The 27,851-nt window shown below is 39.8% G+C and overlaps 1 protein-coding gene across 1 annotated transcript; it reads left to right on the top strand.

Moving 5' to 3' along the window:
- The first annotated feature begins 946 nt into the window (after positions 1–946).
- Positions 947–27,793, top strand: rbm25b (RNA binding motif protein 25b). Its single transcript, XM_057822385.1, has 17 exons — positions 947–1,343; positions 1,788–1,888; positions 2,132–2,337; positions 2,471–2,528; positions 4,730–4,890; positions 4,969–5,151; positions 5,220–5,303; positions 8,724–8,977; positions 12,090–12,207; positions 12,277–12,366; positions 12,728–12,801; positions 18,649–18,799; positions 18,964–19,408; positions 23,767–24,047; positions 24,144–24,242; positions 24,318–24,365; positions 27,349–27,793. Exons 2-17 carry the CDS (start codon positions 1,810–1,812, stop codon positions 27,439–27,441), a joined length of 2,424 nt encoding a protein of 807 aa, XP_057678368.1. The 5' UTR covers positions 947–1,343; positions 1,788–1,809; the 3' UTR covers positions 27,442–27,793.
- The last annotated feature ends 58 nt before the right edge of the window (positions 27,794–27,851 follow it).

Below are 27,851 nucleotides of genomic sequence, written 5' to 3'. Positions count from 1 at the left end.
GTGAAAAAAAAAAACCCGCGCTTGAAGTGACGTCACATGCTTGTCAACTGCAGCCCCCGTTTTACAGCTGCACCCGACCAACACAAACAAAACACTGTAGCGACCTTTTAGTGTTGAATTAAACAAATAACCTAACTCGTAAACCAGCCTTCGTTTGGACAACCACAGATAGAACAGTTTTTTTCTCTCTAGAATTTATAACAATGCGTTAGGATATGAAATCGTTTTAATTCGTATTTTGTATGAGAGAATGTACACAAAAACAAACAATAAAATAATTAATGATTTTTAATTATTATTATTATTTTTATTATTATTATCATAAATGTCTTGTATGTGATATACTAGTCATCGTAAAACATTCCTTAGAGTGTACACACCAATGTACACAACCAGAGAATTGTTTCGATACGTGAGTATAGTTATTAAAGTTTCGTTAAATGTATATTCGTAATACTGTAATGTTCTTAAGTGAACAATGTGTGTCGTTAGATAGACGGACATAGACTGTATATTAGTAATAGTATTACTAAAATTAAATCAGGGCATATATATATATATATTTTTTTTTAATGCAAGCGGATATACTCACGGTGCTACTCAATCCTTTGTTTCCAAGTGTGTAATATGGTACACAAATTGATTTTACGTACTGTTCAGAGGACCTAACAATTTTCCAGGAAGGCAAGGCAAGGTAAAGGACGGACAATGACAACTGCATATGAGACGTCATTCTTTCATGGCTGTTTATGAACATTTCGTGTGGCCTTTGTTTAGATTAGAACATGTGAACTCGGTGGGCAAATTTTTGTGAAGTTAAAGCAATACATTTTTTTCAGGGGTTGACTTTCTAATCATGGCTTTTCCACAGTGAGTGTGACGTCATCACACTCTCGTGGCTAGACTTCCGGGGTAAACGTACATGCGCAGTCTCTTTAATTTTATGAACGTTGCTTCCAGTTAATCTTTTTAATAGTTACTCACCCCTAATATGATTGGTATTGTTTTTTTGTTTTTTATTCTAGAAAACTTATTATACCATCGAGTTCAAAGTAATACAATAACTCATACAATCCCTGCCTAATTAGATTCGTTCGATTTGTGTAAATCCTTTCTTTCGTCTGATTACTGAATTGAGGCCATTCTAACTCCGCCCGCCTGCCACTTCCCGGAAATCAAACCACGCGCTCCTCGATTGCCTCTCCAAAGTAGCTTGCCTTTGCGTAATAGCGGGCCAACACTAGCTACCTTGCTAATCAAGCTACCTTTGTGTTAGAAAGGACTTTACGCTTTGAAACACAGATTTAGACGCTTTGACCGTTTCACACAAGAGCCACTTCGGGGTAGGTATACTTAAGTTATCTTTTATTGCACTAGTTTGTACCATAAACGGTTTACGTTTCTTGACTGATAGTAGCTTAGCGTATTTTAGCCATGCCGGGTTATATAGCGTGGTTAATGTTCGCGTATACGTTTTGATTGGCCCCATCGTTATATTTATTCCTACTGAAATTAGAAGTAAGTTGTTCGAAAGGTGTTTTCATTTAAACAATGGACTTTGACACCCAGCCACTGGCTAACTTCCTTAGCGCTGTTGGCAGTTTAAATTATTTAGGAATCGATAAACGTACAATATATCATAAAGTTACAGGTTGCATCATAGGAAAGTTGTTGCCTCCCTTTAGTTAATCAAATTTCGATTCGCCTATTGGATTTAAAGTAGCAATCACAACCTCTACTTTGTACATTTGGACTAAAACGTGATGTTTGCCAATATTTTACAACAGGTCGCTTCGATTTAGACCCACGATGTCCTTTCCCCCACATTTGAACCGGCCGCTGTTACCGCCTCCTGGGATACCCCCTCAGTATGCTGGCTTCCCTCCAGGTAACAAAAGATCACTCTGCAAGTACAAACAGTTTTGATAACTTGCCCATTTCTAAAATGTGAGGAAATCCAATAAAAATCTCAAATTGTCCTTCATTTGATCTCAATGTTCAAATATGACCCTATTGTGAATATTTGTCTAGCCTGCTTAAAGTTAGAAAATTTGACTGAAAAAAAGATACAATTTTCACGATTGAATATGAATTATTCATGTATATATTTCTGATGATGTTACCATTGCAGGAGCGCCAATGATCCCAGTACACATGGGCATCATGACCCCCAGCCCTGTCATAGTGTCATCTATGCCTGTGGTCAGCAAACCTCCAGTCCATAGGAAGGATGCTCTTCTGCGAATTAAAGATGAAGAGGCTGGCCCCACCACCACAGTGTTTGTAGGCAACATTTCCGAAAAAGCCTCGGACATGCTGATTCGACAGTTACTAGCGGTATGGGACAGGTTTTATCTGAATTTGACATTCTTAAACTCATCATTCCTAATGGTTCAATTTCAATGGTATACATTCTTTGAAGAAGTCATATATGTGTGAGACTAAATTTGTATTGGGGGTCTCGTTACAGAAGTGTGGAATAGTCTTGAGCTGGAAACGAGTTCAGGGAGCCTCAGGCAAGCTACAAGGTAAACTATGAGGAATTACAACAGTACCTCTAAGGTTAAAATGTTGATTACAAACATGTATTTTGGTGCACAATGTGTGTATTTTTTTTGTTACGTGTTTGGCTTTATAGTCGACCTCACCTGGAGTGTGATACACCGCTTGAAAAAATTCTGACAGCTTGCGGGACTATTCAAAATCTGCCAACCTAGTAAATTTGCATCTGTTTATGCATATGATGGATTAAATATGACACAGCTAATCACCAAAATCGATCTAAAAAAGGTCTATCTTTGATGTTGAAAATGTGTAACTTTTTCCAAAAGACAAAATGGAAATGTTGTCTTTCTACTAAAGGGGTCAGGTCAATTTAAAAACTAATTTTATGACGAGGCCCTGGAGACTGTTTTAAAGTGCCTGTGACAGCATTAAAACATCTTAAATCGCATTATTATGTGAATTAGAATCATATTTTGAGACGCTTCGACTATGTACAACAATTTGGCAAAGCGCAGATGGTGAGAAATTAGTTTTTTTATTCTGCCGTTTAGACCCGCCTGGCATTATAGCGCTCTAGCGTTCCCAGGTGGAGGATGATGTCGGCAGGGTCACGATATCATCTGATTTAGAATTCAGCCCGTTGAGGGGGAATTTCTCAGAACGAGGAAAATGTGACAGACCACATCAAAATGTCATGATTGTTTCAATCTCTCTACTTTTATTTTTACAGGATATTCTTTTTATCTAAGTATTTTTCCCCACTTGCTAAATAAGTGGTATGGTCATGACAAATAAGTCTTGTGCTAAATGGAATATGAAATATTAAAAATGCAAAATTCAGTACGACTGGGCAAAATTGCTCCATAAACTGTCGACTTGTTGCACTCCCAATCGATATTTTATGCCACTGGAGTTAGTCCGGCTTTTGTCATTTCCCTGCCCTGGCTTCGGAGAGCGTAAACAAACCAGGAGGCATGACAGCTAGCCGACACGCTAACCTGAACCGAGCGGCGTTTCCAAGTCTTATTCTCGCCTTTCGAAAACGAAAAAAAAAACACACACAAAACTACCCCGGATCATTTCACACAGCGGCGGGGTTCTCGATTGTCTTCACCGATCAGCAACCCCGCCAGCGACAGGCAAGTTACAGCTTGTCGTTTCCCTTCGCGGCCAGGAGTGCTCGTTGCCGGGGAAGCTGGTTGAGAATGACCGCTGAGCGGCTGTTCAAATCTTTTTCTCCTTTCGAAAACGAAAAATTGCACAACACTAACCCGGATCATGTCACACGGAATGTCTAGTCGTTCCCCTGCTGTGGGCAGGAGTGCTCGTTGCCGGGGAAGCAGCTGGAGATTGACTGCAGGACGAAGCAGCCGACATCGGAGGAGTGCGTAGCTGCCCGAGCCCAACCCGAGGATAGTGGTCTATTGTTGGGCACACGAAAAGGGCAGAGGGAGCTGGAAGTCTGGATGATATGGAGAACCACAGATGAGAGCGGAGGGCTGCATGAGCATAAGCCGAGTATAGCGCTCTCCCGGCGGGCTCGCGAAGAGGACCAAGGGGGGTGTGCGACAAGCTGTCGGTCAAGTGGCCTTCTCGGTGGACAAGTAGCATTTTCAGCCACAAAATTCAAACCGCCTCCTTGTGCCATGATCCCGGTATTTGACATAGTGCAAAACACGATGTTTGCTCACTTCCTCGTAAATCCAATGGTCCCCACAGTTGTCAGACTTTTTTTGGCCAATCTCCGCGGTGAACGGGAACTTCTTGAAACCCAAAAAGGCTCACACGCCTCTCCCTGGTGCTGCAACAAAACACTGCAGCGCATTTGGCTGGCGTGATGCGAAAAAACGAATTAATCCGCAAAATAAACTGAATCCGCAGTCCATCTGCATGCTATAAAGCAATACTGCATTGTGAGATGCTGACTCGAGTGACGTCACATTTGCATTCCTCTTCAATCCAGAAAATCACAAATTTTCATGGTGCGAGATTCAAAAATTGACTATAAAAATTGATCGCTTCCACACTCATCCAAGTGGTCCATTTCATTCAGGAATATAAAATACCGCGTGAAATATGAAATAAACATGCTTTTTGCTGTCATAGGCACATTAAACCTTTCAAAACAACAACTGTTGCTTACCCTGCTTTAAATGTAATAATGTGTGAGTTAGCTGTCAATCAGATGGTCGTTGTTAATGTTTTCACATTCATCCATTGACAGCATTCGGGTTTTGTGAGTACAAAGAACCGGAGTCCACACTTCGTGCTCTGCGGCTGCTTCATGACCTGCGCATTGGTGACAAAAATCTTCTTGTGAAAGTGGATCCTAAAACAGAAGCACAACTAGATGAGTGGAAGGCCAAGAAGAAGAGTGCTAATGGGGTAGGATTTTTGTTGTTTTTCTTCTAAGAATCCTTATTATGCTTCAGATTTCACAGTTTCTTTTGCCTGTGTTGCTAGAAAGTGGAATCTGATAATGGAGACGATCAAGAGGAGGTTCTTGATGAGGAGACCAAGAAGAAGGATCAAGTGGTTCAAGGTGCTATTGACGGATTAATGCGGGAATACGCTGACGAGCTCAGTGCACCTTTACAGGACGAAGACGCCCTGCGACGAAAGAGAAAAAAGGATAAAAAAGATGAGGTGCGTCGAGCTCATCGAGACTTTTTGCACAAAATTGGGAAGAATCAACTCTTTACTTTATTCCATAGGATGACCTGAACGCAATCGATATGGAGGATGACAAGAGAGACCTGATTACCAGAGAGATTAGTAAATTCCGAGACACTCACATGGTAAAAACCCTTTTTTTAGTTCTCTAATTGACATTACAGGTTTTTGGACAGCAGCTGATCACGTAGTTCACTCCTGTAGCTTGCACACTCAGCAACAATTTTACCATCATTAAGACAGCACTTTGAATTGGATGTCGTTAAAATACACTGCGTTTAGTCTGCTTTACACGTATTGCAATAATTCATGTTTAATTTTGAGTCAACTCAAAAGAATTGTATAGTTAAGCTAGTTAGGTGTGACATATAATTTCTGCATTTATCACACACATACACAAACAATGCATGGAGACGATGTAAAGTTACTTAAAAGCTAATCTATTCATTAAACCCCACCATTATGATAGTGATCATATGGTGACTAAAGCAAGATGAATCTCAGAGCTTTGGAAAAAGTTGCGAGGATAGGATGTAAGTATGAGCTTTCCTTTACTTCTTACATAAACTGGGTGCCCCCCTCTTGGAGACTTGCACAGGGGCAACTGCACTGCACTTTGGCCTGTTTGACTAGCAGCATTTGCACCTATTGACGGTGCCTCAAAGGACGAAGAAAGCGTAAACCTGTGCAATTCTTCTCTGAACTGTTGTTATAATAGTGATGATTGCTTAAAGCACAAAAGCTTTGTCAATAACCGCTGCAGTAACTGTGGCCGTAGTCCTGAATATTACGCATAAGTATGGGGTACTGAGAGAGGGGGGCACCCTCTTCACAGCAGCACAATGATCTGAAGACACTGAAGGTACGTGCCCCTGCATGTGTTGGTGTTTTGAGGTGTCATCTTCATTTTTGGTGTCTTTCAGTGCCTGGCTCACTCTGCCTTAGTTTTAATGAAGTTGTACTGAGCATGCGCAGAATAAGCAAGTCAAGCATTGTTCTTTTATTACATAAGGGAGCACAGACAAAAATCTGTCTTCACATTGTTTTTAGGAAGAACCGAAACTGGGAATTAAAATGTTGCTTCTGCTGTACCGCTGTATCGGCTCAAATAGTGACCAGTAGTGATAGTTTACTCAACTGCTGAAAGTACCGGATTGAGGTAAGATGTTTGTGTAGAGTAAGTGCCTTAATTTGTACAAATTTTTAAATTTTTTTATTATACTGTATCTGCCCAATTGGTGATTACCATCATTTAGGTTTAGGGAAAGGGTCAGCAACCTTACATATACAAAGAACCAAGCCAACTTCACTTGGATTTATATAGGGCTTGCCAACTAGATGTCAAATAGCTGAGGCGTTTCTTGCCATGCATATTTTGAGTAGCAAATATTTTATTAAATAAAAAAAAACATTATCTGAAATTTGAAAAACGGACAAATTAATTTGAATTTCGATAGCTGGATTTTTCCCAAGTCACCAAGAGCCACATATGGCTCTGGAGGCACAGGTTGAACCTACCAGACAATGAAGGTAAGATATTCAGTTGGTCAAGGTCATATGTTATGCACAAGCAGGGTTTGACTTTTGTGGCGGGGGGCAGAACATGTTGCTGAGCCCAAAAGGCAGTGTCTGCAATAAAATTAACTTGCAAGATACATGCTCGGATAATAGCTTAGCCCATGCTCGTACATACAGGCATCCCAGCTGTGTGTGTGTGCGAGCATGCGTGTTTTTCTGTCTTACCTAGTAGAGAAGTACACACTGCATCCTTTTTGACTGAATTTAATACGTTGAAAATGAGTTTTTTTTTGTTTCCCACCATTTTTTAGGGGAATTCTAAATCAGGCTGCTTAGGACAGCTATGCTTTTGGCCAAGATTATTGTCCATTGAATATGGTACGCCTGATGGTGGAACTGTTATACTTAACATCTTTCAAACTGAACGCCAACATCTTTCAAACTGAACGCCGCTCACCATTTTGGCGGTGCTCCCCGGCGGTTCATGGTTTACATCTTCAACCCTTGGTTCTCGCTCAGTAGTTGTTGTGGCTTTTGAAAGCTAGGATTTGAAAAAATTACGGATCTCCTCAGGTGGTTTTGGCTAAGCAAAGCAAATGACCTAATCTTTTTTGAAAATTTTTAACCATTATAAAAAAAATGTTTTGTGCATTTCATTCATTTTTGTTGGTTGTTTTATTGCTTTACAGCTTTTATAGATAGCATTTTGTCCCTGCAAAGTCTAATTTTAAATTGATATTTTGGAAAGTCAATTATATGCATTGACATTTTCGGCCGCCTGGCCCCCCATTAATCCCCGTGTATGATGTTATGATTGTATAAAATATGGATTAATCTGTCAACTATTTGTTTAAAATGATGTTAGAAGAAAAACATTTTGATCTTGATCATTGTTTGAACCTAACGACGCAGAAAATGGCTTCACATACATTGATTCTGATTGAGTATATGCAGAATGATTATTCTCTCAAAAGTTATCAAGTGTCTTTTACTCAACAAATATTATCAGCATGGCTGAAGAGTTGGCCTTAATATTTTTGTTTGCAGTTTTTGCACGACATATCTAGCAATTTTAATTTGAGGTATGTTCTTAGCATAGAGTTCACTATTTCAAGATTTTTCTGCATTGAGCATTGTTTCTGCATTGCTGTGAGGTAAGTACCATAGTGCAGCAACCATAAAGCGATTTAGCACTAAATAACAAATATCCATTAATTTATTTTAACTCCATTCCTTATACTTGCATAGCACTGCATTAGCCCCAAGGCTTGGTCAGCTGTTGTGTGTGCTTGTTAACTCATTCCTCAGTTTAATCAAATAATTCTCCCATCAAAAGCCTTGTGTTTAATGCCTTCAATGGCAGAGTTGATATATGTACGTGTGTGTGTGCGTGTGCTATGGGTCGCCAAGAGCTGCCATGACTTCTGCAAAGGGGTAAGACATTTTCTCCAATACTTTTTAATGTATCTGTGCAAAAATGTTCCTGATGTTCTTGACAGATGCTCAATTTTACTCACTGAAATTAAAACGTTGTGTCTGTTGATGATGCTGAAGCAAAACCGAATCCCATAACGTGTTTCCCTTGTATACCGTGTGACCTGCTTTCCTCCCAGGCCTAACTTAAAAGGCTTGTAGGGGCAGCGAAGGGCTGAGTCCATAGTTCATCACCTGTAAGTCCCAAACAACTAGTTCAAGCAAAGACTGACGTCTGTTCTTTGTTTTTGTATTTCCTTGTGCTGAGAGAGGCACTCTTAACCACAGCGAGAAAAAAAAACTGTCTCTTTCGGCGCCTTTTAAAAATTTTTTTATTCCTTGTCGTTTCTCGTATTGTGTTTCCAGTCACATCTATGCTAAACTTCCCTTTTATTGTAAACACAAGGATTTGTAGCCATTTGCATGGACGAGTAAGAGCGTAGGAAAGCTACTCGTCTGTCGTCACAGTCTGGAAACCACTTAAGCAAGTTGAGTGTCAATGCTCGCCTCAGTCCACGCCATCCTCTGAAAATTTGTCTGCTTTCCCCTGACAGAAAAGGGAGGAGGAGAAGGAACAACGGGAGAAGGAGCGTCTGGAGTTTGAGCGGGAGAAGCGTGAGCGGGAAAAGGAACGTGAGCGCGAAAGAGAGAAGCGGGACCGCGAAAAGGAGAAGGAACGCGAGAGGGAACGGGAAAGGGAACGAGAGCGAGATCGGGAAAGAGACAAAGACCGGGAGCGCCGGACCAGAGAGCGAGACTGGGATAGGGACAGAAGCCGAGATACGAATTCTGCTCGCAGTCGCTCCAGGTATTATGAACGATTACGTTTATAAATATGGGCTGAAAACAACACTGTCAGAATTTTGTGTGTTGGTGCACACATTTTAAAACATTTTTTATTATCATGCTGTCAAAGCTTCTACAGCACAGGTGTCAGACTTGTGGGCTGGGGGCCAGATCTGGCAGGGCCCGTGAAAGTCTATTGTGTACCGACTTCTTGTTTCTCACCAAAATAAAAATTTATAACATAAAGAAATACATTTTTTCTTCCGTATGAAAAAATGAATCAACTCTTTGTTAACCTTTTAAAATGTACTGTTTTTTTGCAACAAATTTTGAAAATGTTTTTTTTTACTTTAAAATAATGTATTTAAAATAATTATGTAATAAGTATTTACTGTAGACAAAACCTATAAGTAAATGAATACTGTATTTTTAATAACAAAACATTTCAAAATAAATATTTGCTAAAATAAGAAAACAATACAAATATTTAGACTGGGCTTTGCAAGGCAAAGGCCCATATAGTAAAATTCCTCTATTCTTTTTTTGAATGGCGCACAGCCCGAACCGTTTGACCGATTGGCACCATTCAAATATTGAAATGACTGGATTTTTTGTGCGATGCAGTGAATTTTTCGAATGACCCCCAAAACTTTCCGGTCGCTCGTAAACGCAGGATAGGTTTTAAAAAAATGTATATATCAAAATGCTACCTTTGCTACATTTTTTGATCAAATCGCAAAATTTACACATCCAAAATTCCAGGACAGTAAGGAGGGGCATAAAATTTGTATGCAGAATTTGCCGAAAACTCGCCTATTCATCCATTGACAGCCATGTATGTCCAAATTTCCCATTCATTTTCAATGGTAGGAAAAGAGGTTCTTGTAATTTTTGACCACTTACCTTCTTACCTTGACAGCATGTCATTGACAGCCACGTAACCGGACGTGACGTGGGGACCCCGAAATGTCCCCAAATCAACACAGTGACCTGATATCAACAGGACGTGTCCCCAAAATGTCAACAAATCAACAGGAAGTGACATGATAGATCTGTATCTACCACTGCAAAGCCCCATTGAAATTTCTCCAGAAATTGCAGTTTCTAGTTGGTTTAAAAATTTGATTTCTGAAAAGGACCATGAAAAATTAAACTACCTGAGCTGAGCCTCAAATGGTATTAAAAAATACCGTATTGGCCCGAATATAAGACGGCCCTGATTACAAGACGACCCCGTCTTTTTCAAAACTCAAGTTTGAAAAACTTTTTGAACGCCAAATTAATTTTTATACAGAAAATAATTACAGTACATCTGAAACATGATTATAACAATATATTTGAGAGAAAAAAACATGCTATTTTGCCTCATTCAAATCTCAATATCTGAACATTTATGTAAACTAAATTACAATCGCATTTGTAAATGAATGGCTTCTGGTTTTTGAAATGTAAATAAACCAATCTATTGTGATAAAACAACAAAATTGCAATAACTGCATTAGCCATTACAGTGAAGTCTATCTGTAACTGCAGTCTTGAAACAAATCTGAATAAGGAAAAACATTACAATAAAATAATGCAAACTGGTTAAACTTGAGAGTACCTGAGATCTATCATGACTAGGGCTGGGAGATATGGCCTTAAGCACGTATCGCGGTAAATTGAGCAGATTTACCTCGATAACGATAAATGACGATAAATTCGCCCAAGCGGACGGTTATAGAATTTGAAAATCTGAATCAATGCATGAAATACAGATTAACCGTTTCTTGATTTATTTACCAGCTTTCAATTTAATATGTTTAACAATCGTACATGCAGTCTAAACATTAAGGGTACAAAATTTATTGTAAAAAATAAGAATTCAAGTATGAACATTTATAACAGCTTGTATGGCTTGAACAATGTACATTGTCAAAATCAATATGCCTGTGCAACCATGTCATTGTAATACAAATGACTTACAGCTTGAACAGTACACTTCAAAAAGACAACTTATTGTTAATGGCTGCTGTGACATATTTACTTAACACAAATGTTTACTTCAAGGTTTCAGTTTTTTTTTTCCAGTGCATTTTTTAATACATGCAAGGACACATGAACCCCCACACAGACACACACACACATTAAAGCTGCATTGATCTAATGACACAGAATTAAACACATACAGAAAAATAGCTGGGGCCATTAAACAGTCATATTAAAATTTTCACTGTTGGATTGTACTTTATGCTGAATGCTTTACTATCACAACAGCCATCAGAAATCACACATAAACAGAGATACACAATAACGTGACATACTAATTGCTAGATGCAGTCCGTGCCCAATCCACTCATTAAGTTCAGCTGTTTCGCCAAGTTTAGAGCCGCTATCCGACTCCATCATGTTTATTTGTCTCGTTAGCCGCTAGCGTTAGCCACTAGCGTTAGCCTGTGGCTTGGCTACTAGTAGAAAGCATTGAAAGCATCCTCTTTGGAAATCGTGAGAACAAGGGAGGACAGCGGGTGAAAGCCTGTCTGGATGCCGCCAAGAGTCTATTTAATGTCGGGGGAAAGTTTGGCGAACCTCCCTTAAGCCACACTCCATCACGTTTGCTTGTAGCGTTAGCCGCTAGCGTTAGCCACAGGGCTCTTGTTTGTTTGGCTTCCTGATAACCACGTGACTCCATACGTAAGCACACTTTCTGCTTACTTAAAGGGGAATGAACATTGCCGATCAACACAGAGTCAAAGCGGGATGAAAAGACTCTATTTTCTTGTTTTATTAAATTACCGAATTTACCGTCATGGTCAAAATTACGTCGGTCATCGTGAAGAATTTCGGTGCCGGTAAATTTTCGGTTTACCGCCCTGCTCTAGTCATGACACAACATTGCTTCAATGTATCTAACGCCATCTAGCGTCGTAAATGGGTATATTGTCTAGACCGCGAATATAAGACAACCCCCACTTTTTCAGTCTTATTTCAATGCAAAAAACCCCTCTTATATTCGGGCCAATACGGTATTCTAGATCAGTGGTTCTTGGTGTGGTATGAGTACCACAAGTGGTACGGGCATTCCCTGTAGCAATATGAAAGACATTGACTGAATCAATCGCATGCGATCAAATCCAACGCTTCTTTTGTCACAGGGATTTGAGCCGGGATCGAGAGCGAGAAAAGAAACGAGACCTTGAAGATGAAGACGAAGTGAATGAACGCAGGATGCTAGAAAGGAAGCTGCGAGACAAAGAAGCAGCCTATCAAGAGGTAGGAATGGATACGTTTATGCACGAATATAATTTCAAGTGCTTGACCTAACATAATTTTTAACCACAGCGCCTCAAAAGCTGGGAGCTTAGAGAAAGGAAGAAAGCACGAGACTATAGCAAAGAGGTCGAGAGAGAGGATGAACGCCGACGAGAGATGGTGAGGGAGGCATTTTTTTTTACTCTGCTCTAAATCAACTCAAAATGTGCACCTGTCATTCTTACTCTTACTTTGGATCTGTATTTTCTTTGTACTTGGAATTCTCTTTTGGAAATGATATGTACTATAAGGATACATTGGATTCATGACACATCTTTGTCCAGTGCAGTTGTTTGTGTGAAATTTAAATCTTTTAAGGGTAGAACAATACAATACAATCAGAGGTCATTGTTCACAAAAAGTTGGTCATTACCTGCATCGACTTATGGACGACAAGAACATTGAAAGCTTACTTTGTGAGACTTTTAATAGCAACAACAAAAATGTCTGCTCAGTCATCCATATTTTTCATGTCTGTCAGATGAAGGAAGGAAAACGGCTAAAAGAATTCTTGGAAGACTACGATGATGATAGAGATGACCCCAAATATTACAGGTAGGAGAGAAAAAACTCATTTTTGTGTCAAATATATGGATTTTAAATTGCAGAGATAAAGTGACACAAAAAAAATTTTTTTTTTTTTTTTTTTTTTTTTTGATAAGACTCGAGGTCCAGAATACAACGACACAATACAAGAAAAACATTTTAAATTACAGGTAGTCCCTGGGTTAGGCGTACCCGACTTGCGTGATTTCGACTTTACGATGCCGGTGTCTCGTCCGTCATTTTCTTGTCTCCAGTTGTTTTTTTTTTTGTGTGTGTGTGGGGGGGGGGGGCATAAACAGTACCTTATTGTACCTCAGAGTATCTTATGCTTTATTAATATGACTGTTTTGCCCTTTGGCAAAATGTGTATTTGATTTTAATGTTGATTTTTGTTTTGTGATGCATGCTTTTATTTTGGCGCAGGAAGTGTAGAGCAGGTAGTACTTCTGCATGCAAGTAAGAGCCCATGTACACATGAAAAATGTATTTGCGCTGACGAAGAAAAGCGCACGCGCACACACGAGGAAGAGCACATTTTGCTCCCACGAAGAAGTCGTGCAGCCGAGTGAGAGAGAAGAGGGAAAGATTGCAGCTTGGCTCGACGGTACAATAATGCGTAATACATGTTTTTGGATAGTTATTTTAAGATTCTGGGGGTATTTAGGGGTACTTAAAGGGTTAATTCCAGCTTACGTGGAAATTCGGGTTACGTCGCCAGCGTAGGAAAGGAACTCGTTGATAACCCGGGGACTACCTGTAAATAAAAAAACAACAATGCTAAAAAGTGAATAGCAGTGATACACCATTGGGTCTCCTAGCAACCCACTTTTAAATGGCACCTACACCAGTGCTACCAGAACTATCATAAATACACCAAAGAAAATGCAAGGAATTGGAAGTAGATAAAAACCTGATGCACTGTTGTTACTTTCATAAAGTTGGCCCCCCATCAGATGCAAATTTATATAAAAATTATGCCACTGGTTTGTGCCGGTTGGTGCTGTAAAAAGTATTTAAATATTACCAATTCTTTTATAAGTCAAGCGGAGGTCAACCAGCCCCCCCCCCCCCCCCCCATTTGCTAAAATGATAAATGATGTCAATCGTTTGTGCTGCAACGGTTTTGTAGATATTCTACTTTTAATTTTGTAGTCATGACGTCACACAGCATCCCCCCCCCCCATGTACTGCGGAATGAAAGTGAAATGATGCCGTTCATTTGTGCCGTTGTTTCATTTTACTCTTTTACAGCACAAACAATTGACATAATTTTTACGTAAACTTGCATCTGATGTGAGGCCAACTTCACAGAGCTATTGATGTCTGATAGATAAACTGACTGGTGATGTGTTTATAAACATGTTCATGTTTGCACAAACAGAGTGAGTGAAAACATTTCTTTTAAAAGCACAGTGTGAATTAACTACAGACAAAGCAAAAACAAGTCGTAAATTTATTTTTGCACCACGATGAATTAATTGGTCTCATGCTGAAAAGCAAACAACTTGAAAACATTTTTTTCTGTCACCGCAATGCGTCATAGGTTATATTTGATTTGGTTGTGACGTTTGTTGTGCCCTACTTTTCAAGATACACTGTGGGATACATTGAGGGTGCTATAGAGTATAAACTCTCTTCACTAGAACAGGGGCGATCAATTCACTTTCCATAAGGGCCATTGAAGACAACGGAACCTCAACTACAGTGTGTTCAATTTTCATTTAATGCATTTATACGTTATTATATTCTGCTGCTTATGTAGATTTTTTATTTCTTAAGCATAACAAAGAGGTATGCAAAATTGTACTGTCATCATAGTTAAATACAGTTTGCATGTTACTCTTTCAACATGGACAAAAGTCATGTCTAAAATGTGCATAATTTCTCCAATGTCATGCATTTTTAAACTTTGTGTATGCAGGTAATTAAAAATATTAGTCATTAAATAGATTTTGTCAAAATTCAGGCCTTAACACGCATTAAACTAAATGTTTGAGGCATTAAAAATTGCAGTGCCTTGCGAAAGTATTCGCCCCCCTTATACTTTTCAACCTTTCACCACATTTCAGGCTTCAAGCATAAGGATATAAAATTTATTTTTGTCAAGAATCAACAAGAATTGGGACTCAGTCGTGAAGTGGAATGAAATTTATTGGATATTTTATACCGTTTTAACAAATAAAAACCTGAAAAGTGGGGTGTGCGATATTATCCGGCCCCTTTTACTTTCAGTGCAGTTAACTCACTCCAGAATTACAGTGAGGATCTCTGAATGATCCAATGTTGTCTTAAATGACTGATGATGATAAATAGAATCGATCTCTGTATAATCAAATTCCGTATGAATGCACCTGGTGTGTGATAGTCTCAGGTTTCTGTTGAAAGTGCAGAGCGCATCATGAAGACGAAGGAACACACCAGGCAGGTCCGAGATACTGTCGTGGAGAAGTTAAAAGCCGGATTCGGATACTAAAACATTTTCCAAGCTTTAAACATCTCAAGGAGCACTGCGCAAGCAATCATATTGAAATGGAAGGAGTAGTATCTTGTAGTATCTTTTTACTGGAAATCGACCAAAACCCGGCCGTCCCTCTAAACTTTCATCTCGAACAAGGAGAAGACTGATCAGAGATGCAGCCGAGAGGCCTATGATCACTCTGGATGAACTGCAGAGATCTACAGCTGAGGTGGGGGAGACTGTCCATAGGACAACAATCAGTCGTACACTGCATAAATCTGGCCCTTATGGAAGAGTAGCAAGAAGAAAGCCATTTCTCAAGGATATTCATAAAAAAATTGCTACAATCCACTTGGGAGACACACCAAACATGTGGAAGAAGGTGCTCTGGGCAAATGAAACAAAAATCGAACTTTTGGCCACAATGCAAAACAATATGTTTGGCGTAGAAGCAACACATCTCATCACTCCGAACACACCATCTCCACTGTCAAAGACGGTGGTGGCAGCCTCATGGCCTGCTTATCTTCAGTTGGGACAGGGAAGCTGGTTAAAATTAATGGGAAGATGAATGGAGCCAAATACAGGACCATTCTGGAAGAAAACCTGTTTGAGTGAGCAGAAGATCTTAGAGATTTATCTTCCAACAGGACAATGATCCAAATCAAATAAATCAAATCTACAATGGAATGTTTCACAAATAAATGTATCCAGGTGTTAGAATGGCCAAGTCAAAGTCCAGACCTGAATCGAGAATCCCAATCCAGAATCTGTGGGCAGAGCTTGAAGACAGCTGTTCACAAATGCTATCCTTCCAACCTCACTGAGCTCGAGCTGTTTTGCAAGGAAGAATGCGCAAATATTTCGATCTCTCGATGTGCAAAGGTGAGACCTACCCCAAGCGACTTGCAGCTGTAATTGCAACAAAGGTGGCGCTACAAAGTATTAACGTAAGGGGACTAAATAATATTGCACGCCCCACTTTTCAGGTTTTTATTTGTTAAAAAAGTATAAACTAACCAATAAATTTCATTTCACTTCACAATGTTTTCCCAATTGTTGTTGATTCTTGACAAAAAAATTTCAATTTGATATCTTTGTTTGAAGCCTGAAATGTGGTGAAAAGTTTAAGGGGGCCGAACACTTTTGCAAGGCACTGTACGTACACCTGACTTTTAAAAATATATATTTTTACATTATAGAGTTGTCTGATATTATCAGGGATAAGATAATATCATTATGGGATTAGAGAGCCGATACTACCCGATATTCGCAAATAAATGCATTTTAAAATTATATTGGCAGGGGTGCACATATTTTTTTTGCCCAGGTTCTCAGAGGAGGACCTGGAAATGTGACTTGGTCCTCATTGAGTTTGAGAGCCGACCCGCCTGGTGTGATAAAATTATGACAAGCTTTACTTAGAGCCAATTACCTTTAATTAATAATATTAACAATTAATGCTTGATTAACATCAACTGGCACAACAAAATTGCCATTACTATGCAGTGAAATGTAAAGGAATAAACATAAAAGCACTAATTCAAAATAAAGGGCATTATGCGGCTCCCACATTAACTCCAAGCCTTTGTAAAAGTGGGATGTCCTCATAAGAGCTCATTGAACGTGCATGTTTAGCTTTGTGAAATGCGAGCAAAAACACGTTTGTCAGTGCATGGCTCTGTTCTTCATGAACTTTATTCCGCCACTTGTCCATAGGGCGAGTAGGGTCCTGTCTGACATCGATGGTTTGCTTAATTGCCACATGCTCTCTGTTTTCTTCGTGCTTTTCAAAGTTTGGATGGCTGAAATTCTTTGACACTACATACAATGCGCTGCTCTTATCAGCGACATTGGGATTCTCACGGCAAATTTTGTACCACTTTTCCGTGCGAGCATTATTTGCTTCTAGCCATGGTACCTCCTGCAGCCACTTTTCAGCAAAAGTCCTTTTTTTTCCGTTAGCTCCGGTGACGTCTCTGTCGTCTGTCAGTCTCCTGACGCAGGGTGGGGGAACACGGAAAGAATTACTCAGTAGGGCCTGCCTCTTTGACTTTTTGAGAAGTGATTTTCTCGTGTCCGCCGCAAACACAGTGGTCAGCCATCGGTACGCAAAAGCGTATGGAAGCCGTTGAGGGCCAGCGCGTTTGTCTACGTCCAGTACGCATGCGCGCATGCGGACCACTTATGTGCACCCCTGTATATAGGATAATATCGACATTGGTTTTTAATTATCCTTTTTGGGCGAATATGCATGTTGCCTTCAAAGTACAAGGGCTCACAGATTAGCACAGCAGTTATGCTTATTGACCATTAGATATCTCCAAACTAAGATGTTTGGGATTTGTTTTGTGAGCAGACCATTTGCATTCATAGTGCAAAAATTAAATGAACAATAAATGATGTAATTAAATAAAGAATTATAAACTCATTACACTTATGTAAGTTGTGAGCCATATGTGATACGGCATTGCACTTGATCCAAAAAACTTATGTTTACACTATTTTGATTTCAACAACAAATCTAGTGGTGCAATATAGACACTTTTCCCCCTAACTTCAATTGAAGTTGTTATTTTTTTACAGAATGCCTATTGGAAAACACTGAAATTGTTACATTTATCATTATTAAAGTGTCCAGTGGGTCATCACAATAGAGTTAGCCATAAAATGTTAAGTCCACGACCGCATATATCGTATTATCAGTTTGATATTGGTATCGAATTTTTGGCGTTGAACAACATCGGGGAAATCTGTTTAAAAAGTCATTAACTCTACAATTTGTGTGTGTGTGTGTGTGTGAAATTATACAGTTAGGCATGAGCATTAAAGTGTCATTAAATGAAATTTTCTGATACCTGTAGAAACCCCGTTAAAGTGTGATATTTTGAGCCCCAATCAAAACTTATATTAGCTATTTCTGGTTTGGTCTTCCGAATCATTTGATATCTTACTTGATAAATAAGAAATATATGTGTATTTCCACAACATTGTAGACACAACACCTAACCTGTAGCTGTCTCGCTTGTACCATTTACATTTGTGCCCATAAAAATCCATGCCAACACTTTACAAATACAAGCATCAGATATTTTACATTTAGAGGTTGTGGACAGGCCAGACGTGGCCTCCAGGCAATATTTTTGCCAATGTAATCGCTACTAGAAAATGGCTAATTCGTTTTATAGAAAACAGTGTATTGAATGTAGTGTGATTAGTCTATTAAAACCACATTTTATTGGGACGATGCACTATTTTTCTCTTATGCTTAACTGCAATCAAAGACACCGTGGCCTACATTTGCATTCTGGTGAAGACATGCAAAGAGAGGAAAAAAAGGAGGAGGGGGGACTGCAGCCATTGTTTTAAAGCTTGTCGTTACTTGTCGCGGCCACTAGGGGCAGCGCCCTGCAGAAGCGCCTCAGAGACAGAGAGAGGGAGGTGGAGGCGGATGAGCGTGACAGGAAGAGGGAGAAGGAGGAGCTGGAAAAAATCCGACAGAGGCTGTTAGACGAGGGACATCCAGACCCAGACGCCGAGCTGCGCAGGGTAAACGCCGCTGCCTGATTCCATAAATCATGTGTGCGTAAGGGAGAGATCATGTGCCTGCGCGTGTGTGTGTACGCACGAGTGTTGTCTCTCTGAAGGTCACTTCATCATTCCTTGCACGTTTTGATCCATGCGTTCACCTCTTGTCGCTCCGATTGGTCCAGATGGAGGAGGAAGAGGAGGAGCGAATGAGACGGCCTCCCGTCGTCCAAGAGCCGGAGCCTGAGGAGCCGCGCCACAGGGCGCCCCCACGGGACCGCCGAGGGGACCACCGCGGGGACCAACGCGACTACAGAGAGAACCACAGCGCTCACCAAGAAAGGCTAGAGCATCGGCCGCACCCCGCCCGCTCGGAGGACGAAGAGGTTGAGGAGGGCGAAGATGACGATTACGGCGAAGAGGAAGACCCGGAAGTCAAACCCTGCCTCAAGCCCACCATGAGGCCCATCACGGCAGCGCCGTCAGTGTCGTCGGCCAGCGGCGACGCCTCGCCCGACGTGCCGGGTGACGAGTCGCCGTGCGGCATCATCATCCCCCACGAAAACTCGCCCCTCAATGCGCTGCCTCCGGATGAGAACAGACCAAAGATCGGACTGAGCCTTAAAATGGGTGAGTGTATTTCAACACATGCACAACTGGAGTGGCTGCGACATTGGTTTTTAAAGGGACACACAACGCATTTATCATGTACATCTAAACAGAAAAATTCTTGCTTTATAAATTGATAAAACAAAGAATTCTATTTTTCTGGTGGATAATAATGGAGAAAAAGACTGTGTTTCCAGGAAGTGGCTCCGACAAGGGGATTGACATTTTATCAATGGCGTTACTATTTTAGCCAATCAAATACGAGTATACTAGATTGCCTCCCCTTAAATATTAGTTTCTCTATTATCAGAGATCTAAGAAATTCTCCATACTGAAATATTGTGAGCAGACATCTTTCATCTAAAGGTCATTTATGCTTGGTGTAAGTATTTGAAATAACTTTATTCATACGTAAGTGTTCACATGGATGACAAAGGAGAAAAAGGTCAACACTGTCAAAGATCTGGAAAAAAAAGAATCTTATTAGGGCTGTCAAATTTATCACGTTAACGGGCGGTATGTTTTAAATTAATCACGTTAATATATTTGATGCAATAGACCCTACTCACGTGACGTCACAGCCACGCCCCCGCGCCATGTTGTCCATCTACTCGTCATGTTAATGCATTAGCGCTTCGTAAATTCCTCCTATTATGGCGTGTTTTTCTGCTCGTTAACATTAATAATCAAAATGGTGAAGACGTGTGTGGTGGTCGGTTGCAAAAATTACCGTATTCCGAGAGACCCGGAGAGGAGAGCGAGATGAACTGCTGCAAATCGACGAGAAAACTGGGCTCCAAATGACTTTCACAGATTATGTAGTAGTCATTTTATATCTGGTAAGATGCATTTAATATATATTTAGAGGGTTTTGGGCTGACAACCACAATTAAGATCATTGCTAGGCTAATCGCCGACAACATACTCAGACGTTGTGAATGAACTACCTGAAAATATATAATTATAAGGGGATAATAAGACAGTTGTCATACAATTAATTTACAATTTCACTATTGAGGTCAAAAGCCAAAAAAAAAATTCAACTAGGGACAATCTGGAGTAGTGCTATCGCACTTCATATTTATTACATATTATATATGTATGTAGTGAGAGTGCTATCGCTAAACGATATAAACATTAAAAGCCCTAGCTCCATTGACAAATGACATGAAATACATTAGACTTGACAGTGGATGTTAGCAAGAACAAAAGATTTTGAATTGAAAATTTCGTAACTCACTTTCCCGAGCACAAGATAGATTCCTGCCGAATTTTCGTGGACGAGGACCTGTTTCACCCAACCAGCAACAAAGTATTTATAAGCCTCCAGGCTCATAAAGTTTTTCAAACTTTCGTGAGAATAGGCTGATTTTGTGTGGACAAAATAGTTGTAAATATCAGGGTAGCAGATGTCAGGCAAAGACGGCGAAGACAGCGGGTCGAAAAACATCGATTTAGGCATCAAATATGGATCTGGCGAATGGATAAACTGAAGCTTTTCCACATGACGCCTTTTATGCAACGCGTCCAATGAGTTTACAGCGTCAGATAACACCGGGGCTTCCATGAATTGCTCTATAACTTGCACGACTAATTGAAAACAATGAGAATAGGTCTAAAAAATACGGACAATATGGCAGCCGGATACAGCGACACGTCATTTTGTGACGTAGGTGAGTAGCGTCTATTAACGCATGTACGTATTGACCTGTTCATGTGTTGCCTCAAACAGTTTACAATGACGCCGTTTGAGCACATTGAGACGGAAAAGGCAGAGAAACGCGAGTTGACACAGGCGTTCATTGGAACGCGCCTTTTATTGGCTTAAGCAGCCACTACTAACAGTCATGGTTCCCAACTTCCCATCACGCCTATTTGAACACAATGCAGAACAGACTGCATACCATTTGCAGCCACCACTGACAGTCATGGTTGCCCAACTTCCCATCATGCATTTGGGCGGAGCAGGAGACGTTCTTTTTCGTAACACGCCTAATTGAAGACAAGGCAGAACATACTGTATACCAGGGTTCACTAAATCCAGACCTTGGTGCCACTTTTCCTGTCGTGTTTTCCATGTCTCCTTCTTCCAACACACCTGAATCAAAATAATCAGGATCATTATCAGGCTTCTGGAGCGGTTGCTGATGACATAATCATTTTATTCAGGTGTGTTAGGGGAGAGATACGTGGAAAACACGACAGGAAAAGTGGCACCGAGGTCCGAATTTAGTGAATCCTGCTGTATGCCATTTGCAGCCACCACTGACAGTCATGGTTGCCCAACTTCCCATCATGCATTTGGGCAGAACAGTTAAGTCGCTACAGTATCATTTAGTGAAAGCACAACAAAAATAATGTTCCTATCTCTCAAAAAAGTAATGTTCACAAAAAGAAAAGCGCTCAATGCAAAGGCAACTGGCATTCCCAATCAAATACAGTGCCTTGCAAAAGTATTCGGCCCCCTTGAACCTTGCAACCTTTCGCCACATTTCAGGCTTTAAACATAAAGATATAAAATTTTTATTTTTTGTCAAGAATCAACAACAAGTGGGACACAATTGTGAAGTGGAACAAAATTTATTGGATAATTTAAACTTTTTTAACAAATAAAAAACTGAAAAGTGGGGCGTGCAATATTATTCGGCCCCCTTGCGTTAATACTTTGTAGCGCCACCTTTTGCTCCAATTACAGCTGCAAGTCGCTTGGGGTATGTTTCTATCAGTTTTGCACATCGAGAGACTGACATTCTTGCCCATTCTTCCTTGCAAAACAGCTCGAGCTCAGTGAGGTTGGATGGAGAGTGTTTGTGAACAGCAGTCTTCAGCTCTTTCCACAGATTCTCGATTGGATTCAGGTCTGGACTTTGACTTGGCCATTCCAACACCTGGATACGTTTATTTTTGAACCATTCCATTGTAGATTTGGCTTTATGTTTTGGATCATTGTCCTGTTGGAAGATAAATCTCCGTCCCAGTCTCAGGTCTTGTGCAGATACCAACAGGTTTTCTCCCAGAATTTTCCTGTATTTGGCTGCATCCATCTTCCCGTCAATTTTAACCATCTTCCCTGTCCCTGCTGAAGAAAAGCAGGCCCAAACCATGATGCTGCCACCACCATGTTTGACAGTGGGAATGGTGTGTTCAGGGTGATGAGCTGTGTTGCTTTTACGCCAAACATATCGTTTTGCATTGTGGCCAGAAAGTTCAATTTTGGTTTCATCTGACCAGAGCACCTTCTTCCACATGTTTGGTGTGTCTCCCAGGTGGCTTGTGGCAAACTTTAAAGAGACTTTTTATGGATATCTTTGAGAAATGGCTTTCTTCTTGCCACTCTTCCATAAAGGCCAGATTTGTGCAGTGTACGACTGATTGTTGTCCTATGGACAGACTCTCCCACCTCAGCTGTAGATCTCTGCAGTTCATCCAGAGTGATCATGGGCCTCTTGGCTGCATCTCTGATCAGTTTTCTCCTTGTTTGAGAAGAAAGTTTGGAAGGACGGCCGAGTCTTGGTAGATTTGCAGTGGTCTGATGCTCCTTCCATTTCAATATGATGGCTGGCACAGTGCTCCTTGAGATGTTTAAAGCTTGGGAAATCTTTTTGTATCCAAATCCGGCTTTAAACTTCTCCACAACAGTATCTCGGACCTGCCTGGTGTGTTCCTTGGTTTTCATAATGCTCTCTGCACTTTAAACAGAACCCTGAGACTATCGCTGAGCAGGTGCATTTATACGGAGACTTGATTACACACATTTGGATTCTATTTATCATCATTGGTCGTTTAGGACAACATTGGATCATTCAGAGATCCTCACTGAACTTCTGGAGTGAGTTTGCTGCACTGGAAGTAAAGGGGCCGAATAATATTGCACGCCCCACTTTTCAGTTTTTTATTTGTTAAAAAAGTTTAAATTATCCAATAAATGTTGTTCCACTTCACGATTGTGTCCCACTTGTTGTTGATTCTTGACAAAAAAATTAAATTTCATATCTTTATGTTTGAAGCCTGAAATGTGGCGAAAGGTTGCAAGATTCAAGGGGGCCGAATACTTTTGCAAGGCACTGTAGCTATGCAAAATACACATAAATGTTAATAATGTTAATGCCATCTTGTGGATTTATTGTTATAATGAACAAATACAGTACTGATGTACAGTATGTTGAATGCTTATGTCAGTCTTCTCTTACCTTTCCATTTCAACAATAATTTACAGAAAATTAGGGCATATTTTAGAGATGGTTTGAATTGCGAATAATTACGATTAATTAATTTTTAAGCTGTGATTAACTCGGTTCAAAAATTTAATCGTTCGACAGCCCTAATTATACATTTGCTGACTAGCAGGTTTATATGTCAGAGTTGATCTTTTAATGCAGGCGCAAGCGGAAGTCCAAGTCAGCCCAACGCAGGCAAGAGGAAGAAGCTCCCCGTCGATAGCGTCTTCGGCAAATTTGATGAGGAGGAGGCGGACGAGCAGCCGCGCAAGAGGAAGCTCGTACCGCTTGACTACGACGAGGAGAAGAGCCTCGGGTCGGATGGCGCTAAAGGGCCCAACTCGGAGGAGAAGCGCAAACACATTAAAAGCCTCATTGAAAAGATTCCCACAGCCAAACCCGACCTGTTTTCCTATCCTTTAGATTGGTCCATGGTGGACACGGTAAGCTGTCTTTTTTTCCCCCTCATTTTTATTCCGTTAAGTCATGGAGTAAAGGTGGAGGTTAACAGAGAACACTTCTTGTCACTGTCTTTTTAGACGTTAATGGAACGGCGTGTGCGGCCGTGGATCAATAAAAAGATTATAGAGTACATCGGAGAAGAGGAGCCCACATTGGTGGACTTTGTCTGCTCCAAGGTACTATCGAGCTCTAGCCAGTGATCACTTGTCTTCATTTATACCACGATTGTACTCATGCTTGTGTCGTCTCAGGTCATGGCTCATGGTACCCCACAGGGCATTTTGGATGACGTCGCTATGGTGAGTGACATGAGATGGCTTTTTGTTTTCGCCCCCTTCTAATGTTATGAGGAAAAAAGTCCTACATGCTTGCGTTCCGAATCATTCTCTGTCCATAAAAAAATGTGAAGTTGTCATTTTGTCATGCTATATGCTGAATAGTGAGTAGAGAAATACAGTATATCCTATGTCGCATTGTGCCAAGGGATGTCCCGATCGCAAATTTTGCACCCGAGTCACTAGATTTTGAGAATCTGCTAATTCAGTCCCGATACCAAAAAGTTTTTTTTTTGTCTTCCCCATTTGAACAAAAGTTCCAAACATGTTACAGTACTGTACTTTTTACATGAGTTACTCTTCTAAATTTTCCAGGAATGTTGCAGAGTATACAACTTATATATATTTTTGTCTCTTTTGGCAATGTCATTGTATTTCTAGATTTTTTTGTTACTTTTTAGCCCTAAAAAAGTAAAAAAAAAAAAAATATATATATATATATATATATATATATTTCCCCAAGTGGAAGCTTCCATGATCCTAATAAATTAAATAATTTAAAAAATATATATACAGTATATATATAAATTATGCCTGAGTGTTATTGAAAAGATTGCGATATACCGTATTGGCCCGAAAATAAGACGGCCCTGATTATAAGACGACCCCCTTATTCCAAGACTCAAGTTTGGGAAAAAAAGACTTTTTGAACACCAAATTTTTATACAGAAAAAATAACTGTACATCTGAAACAAATGATTATAACAATATATTAGAGAGAAAAAGCATGTTATTTTGCCTCATTCAAATCTTAATATCTGAACATTTAAATATGTAAACTAAAGTGCAATCACATTTGTAAATGAATGGCTTCTGGTTTTTGAAATGTAAATAAACCAATCTATTGTGATAAAACAACAAAATTGCAATAACTGCATTAACCATCAAAGTGAAGTCTAACTGTTGTCTTGAAACAAATCTGAATAAGGAAAAACATTGCAATGACATAATGCAAACTGGTTAAACTAAAAAGAGTAGCTGAGATCTGTCATGACAGAACATCGCTTCAATTATATCTGGTGCCCTCTCGTGTCGTGAATGGGGAGAGTAGCTGAGATCTGTCATGACAGAAGATGGTGTCAATGATATCTGGCGCCATCTAGCGTCGTGAATGGGTATAATGTCTAGACCGCGAATATAAAAAAGACACCCTCTTTTTCAGTGTTATTTCAATGCCAAAAACAGTCTTATATTCGAGCCAATACGGTGTATTGATAAGGCTCCACTCTCTTTGCATTGGTTTCACTGGTGCGCCTAACTTTTTTTCTTAATGCAACACCTGGTAACTTTTCAGTTTTGGCTAATTTTAGCGACACCGGTGGACAAAAGCGGTAGTGTTTTGCCTTAAGGAAGACTGCCTTTCCCATGAGGACCAACACACACCCGCACAGTGTCGTAAAATCAATCAAAAATCAATCTCCCGGTTGACTGCAGATGGATTAAACAACATTTTTTGTTTCCAGCGGCTGTGTGAAGGATGAATAGTAACAAGGTATACAAGTATAACACCATAACCACCATAATGATCGTTGTGGCTAAACAATAGCATATAACCGTGTGGCTGACCCTCCACCCCACCCACCCGAACTCGCCAGCGCTGACGAGTTTGATTGAGTAGGGCGGGGCATCACGCCAGTAAGTGAAAGCCGGGCCAATGTTGATTCTGTATATCCTGGTAGCGATGACATGGTTTATTTTGAAAGTGTTTGCAATCAGTTTTATTGATTTGAGTGGATAAACTGCCTTCTAGTCTGCCTCATTTCACATGGTTGAATCCAGCTGCTCTATGTTAAGACCAACATAAGCTAAGTTTTTATTTGCGCTGTTTTTTCTTTTTTTAATGTATTCGTAATTTAGTTTATTGGTATATTTGGCCGTGTTTTGTTGGAATATGTGTCTGAACCATTTGTTAAGAGCATTGTAAAACAAATAAAAAAAGTTAACGTTTTATAGCATTTAAGCTAGCCAATTGTTCTTTTGTTGTACATAGATCCTTATTTAATTTTTTTATACCATTTGAGGCTCAGCTCAGGCATTTTAATTTTTCATGTTACTTATCTGATTACTCGATTATTCGACAAACTAGTTCATCGGTTAATCGACTACTAAAATGATCGATAACTGCACCCCTAGTCAGCATTATCACAAATGTTATGAAAAGATTACTTTGAAATGTTACCTAGTGTTGCTTTAAGGTGCACCATCACAAAATGTAGGCGCGCCCCCATTTTTCGTTGCATCACCTTTAATGCCGTAATTTTAATCTCTCCATAACATTTGTATAATTCCTGAGTCCACTCAAATTCACTCACGCTGTTACGCCTCTAGACAACAAAGATTAACACATTTTTGCCTTTGATCGTGGAGCAACAGAGCCTTCACTCGCCAGATCAAAGTTACAAACCTGTCAATCATCGTTAACTAGGAGTAGAAAACTCCAGTTACACTGCTGACCAAGAAAAGCAAAATGGAGAGTGAGTGGCTGTACGAGCATGAAGCAGAAAAACAAATATATTTTTAAAATTAATAACCCAGTCCTTTTCACCCGATTCCGATCCTCTGAAAAATGGAGCAATCGGCCCGATTTCTGATCACGTGATCGGATCGGGCCAATACAAAATGTTATTGATTTGTATTGCGAAATCTCTTAAGTAGGACAGAACATAGTTCCTTCCAGTACATTTCTAAAATGCACTTTACTCGAAACAAAACATGTTATTTTATGATATTAAAGCACTGGATGGTGATATAATAATGCAGTAACGTGACTGATCTTTATTTAACTGATAATTGACTACATAAAATTTGCCATTTGTTGAAAAATGATTTGACTCCCAACACTGCCATGAATGTATTAGGCAGTTAATGACTCATTTCCATGCAATGGAGTGAATATTTTATGCACTTTTCTAATGTATCAATTTTCTCTTGCATTTTTTTTTTGTAGGTTCTTGATGAAGAGGCTGAAGTCTTCATAGTAAAGATGTGGCGGTTGCTCATCTATGAAACAGAAGCCAAGAAGATTGGCCTTGTGAAATAAGTACAAATAAAGATTTTAATGTATAATAGATTTAGGAAGTTCTGTCAATTACCCTTAAACATAGCAACTTGTCCTTACCTGCTGCTTTGTTGTAAATATTGTCATTGGTAAATTTTTCTTCCAGGAACATTTTGGTTTTAATAGCTTACTTGAACTTCTTGTGGGGACGTTAATTGAGCAGGGTTGCCTTTAACATGTCATTTGAATGTGGGTTGCTTCAACTTCACACCCTCAGCCCAAATTATTTTTCAGGTTTTGGAGACGTTTCGATTCCATGATTTTGCCTGAATATATTAATACCACTACAGGACAAATGTTAAGATACTTTGTGTTGTTTTGTTTTTGTATTGTTGAACATTTCAATAAAAATGTTTTTGTAATAAGTTTTCATGACTCTTGTAGGAAACACC

The sequence above is a fragment of the Corythoichthys intestinalis genome, chromosome 19, assembly GCF_030265065.1.
Source record: "Corythoichthys intestinalis isolate RoL2023-P3 chromosome 19, ASM3026506v1, whole genome shotgun sequence".
Lineage (NCBI taxonomy): Eukaryota > Metazoa > Chordata > Actinopteri > Syngnathiformes > Syngnathidae > Corythoichthys > Corythoichthys intestinalis.
This window is presented reverse-complemented; position numbering and strand designations above follow the sequence as displayed.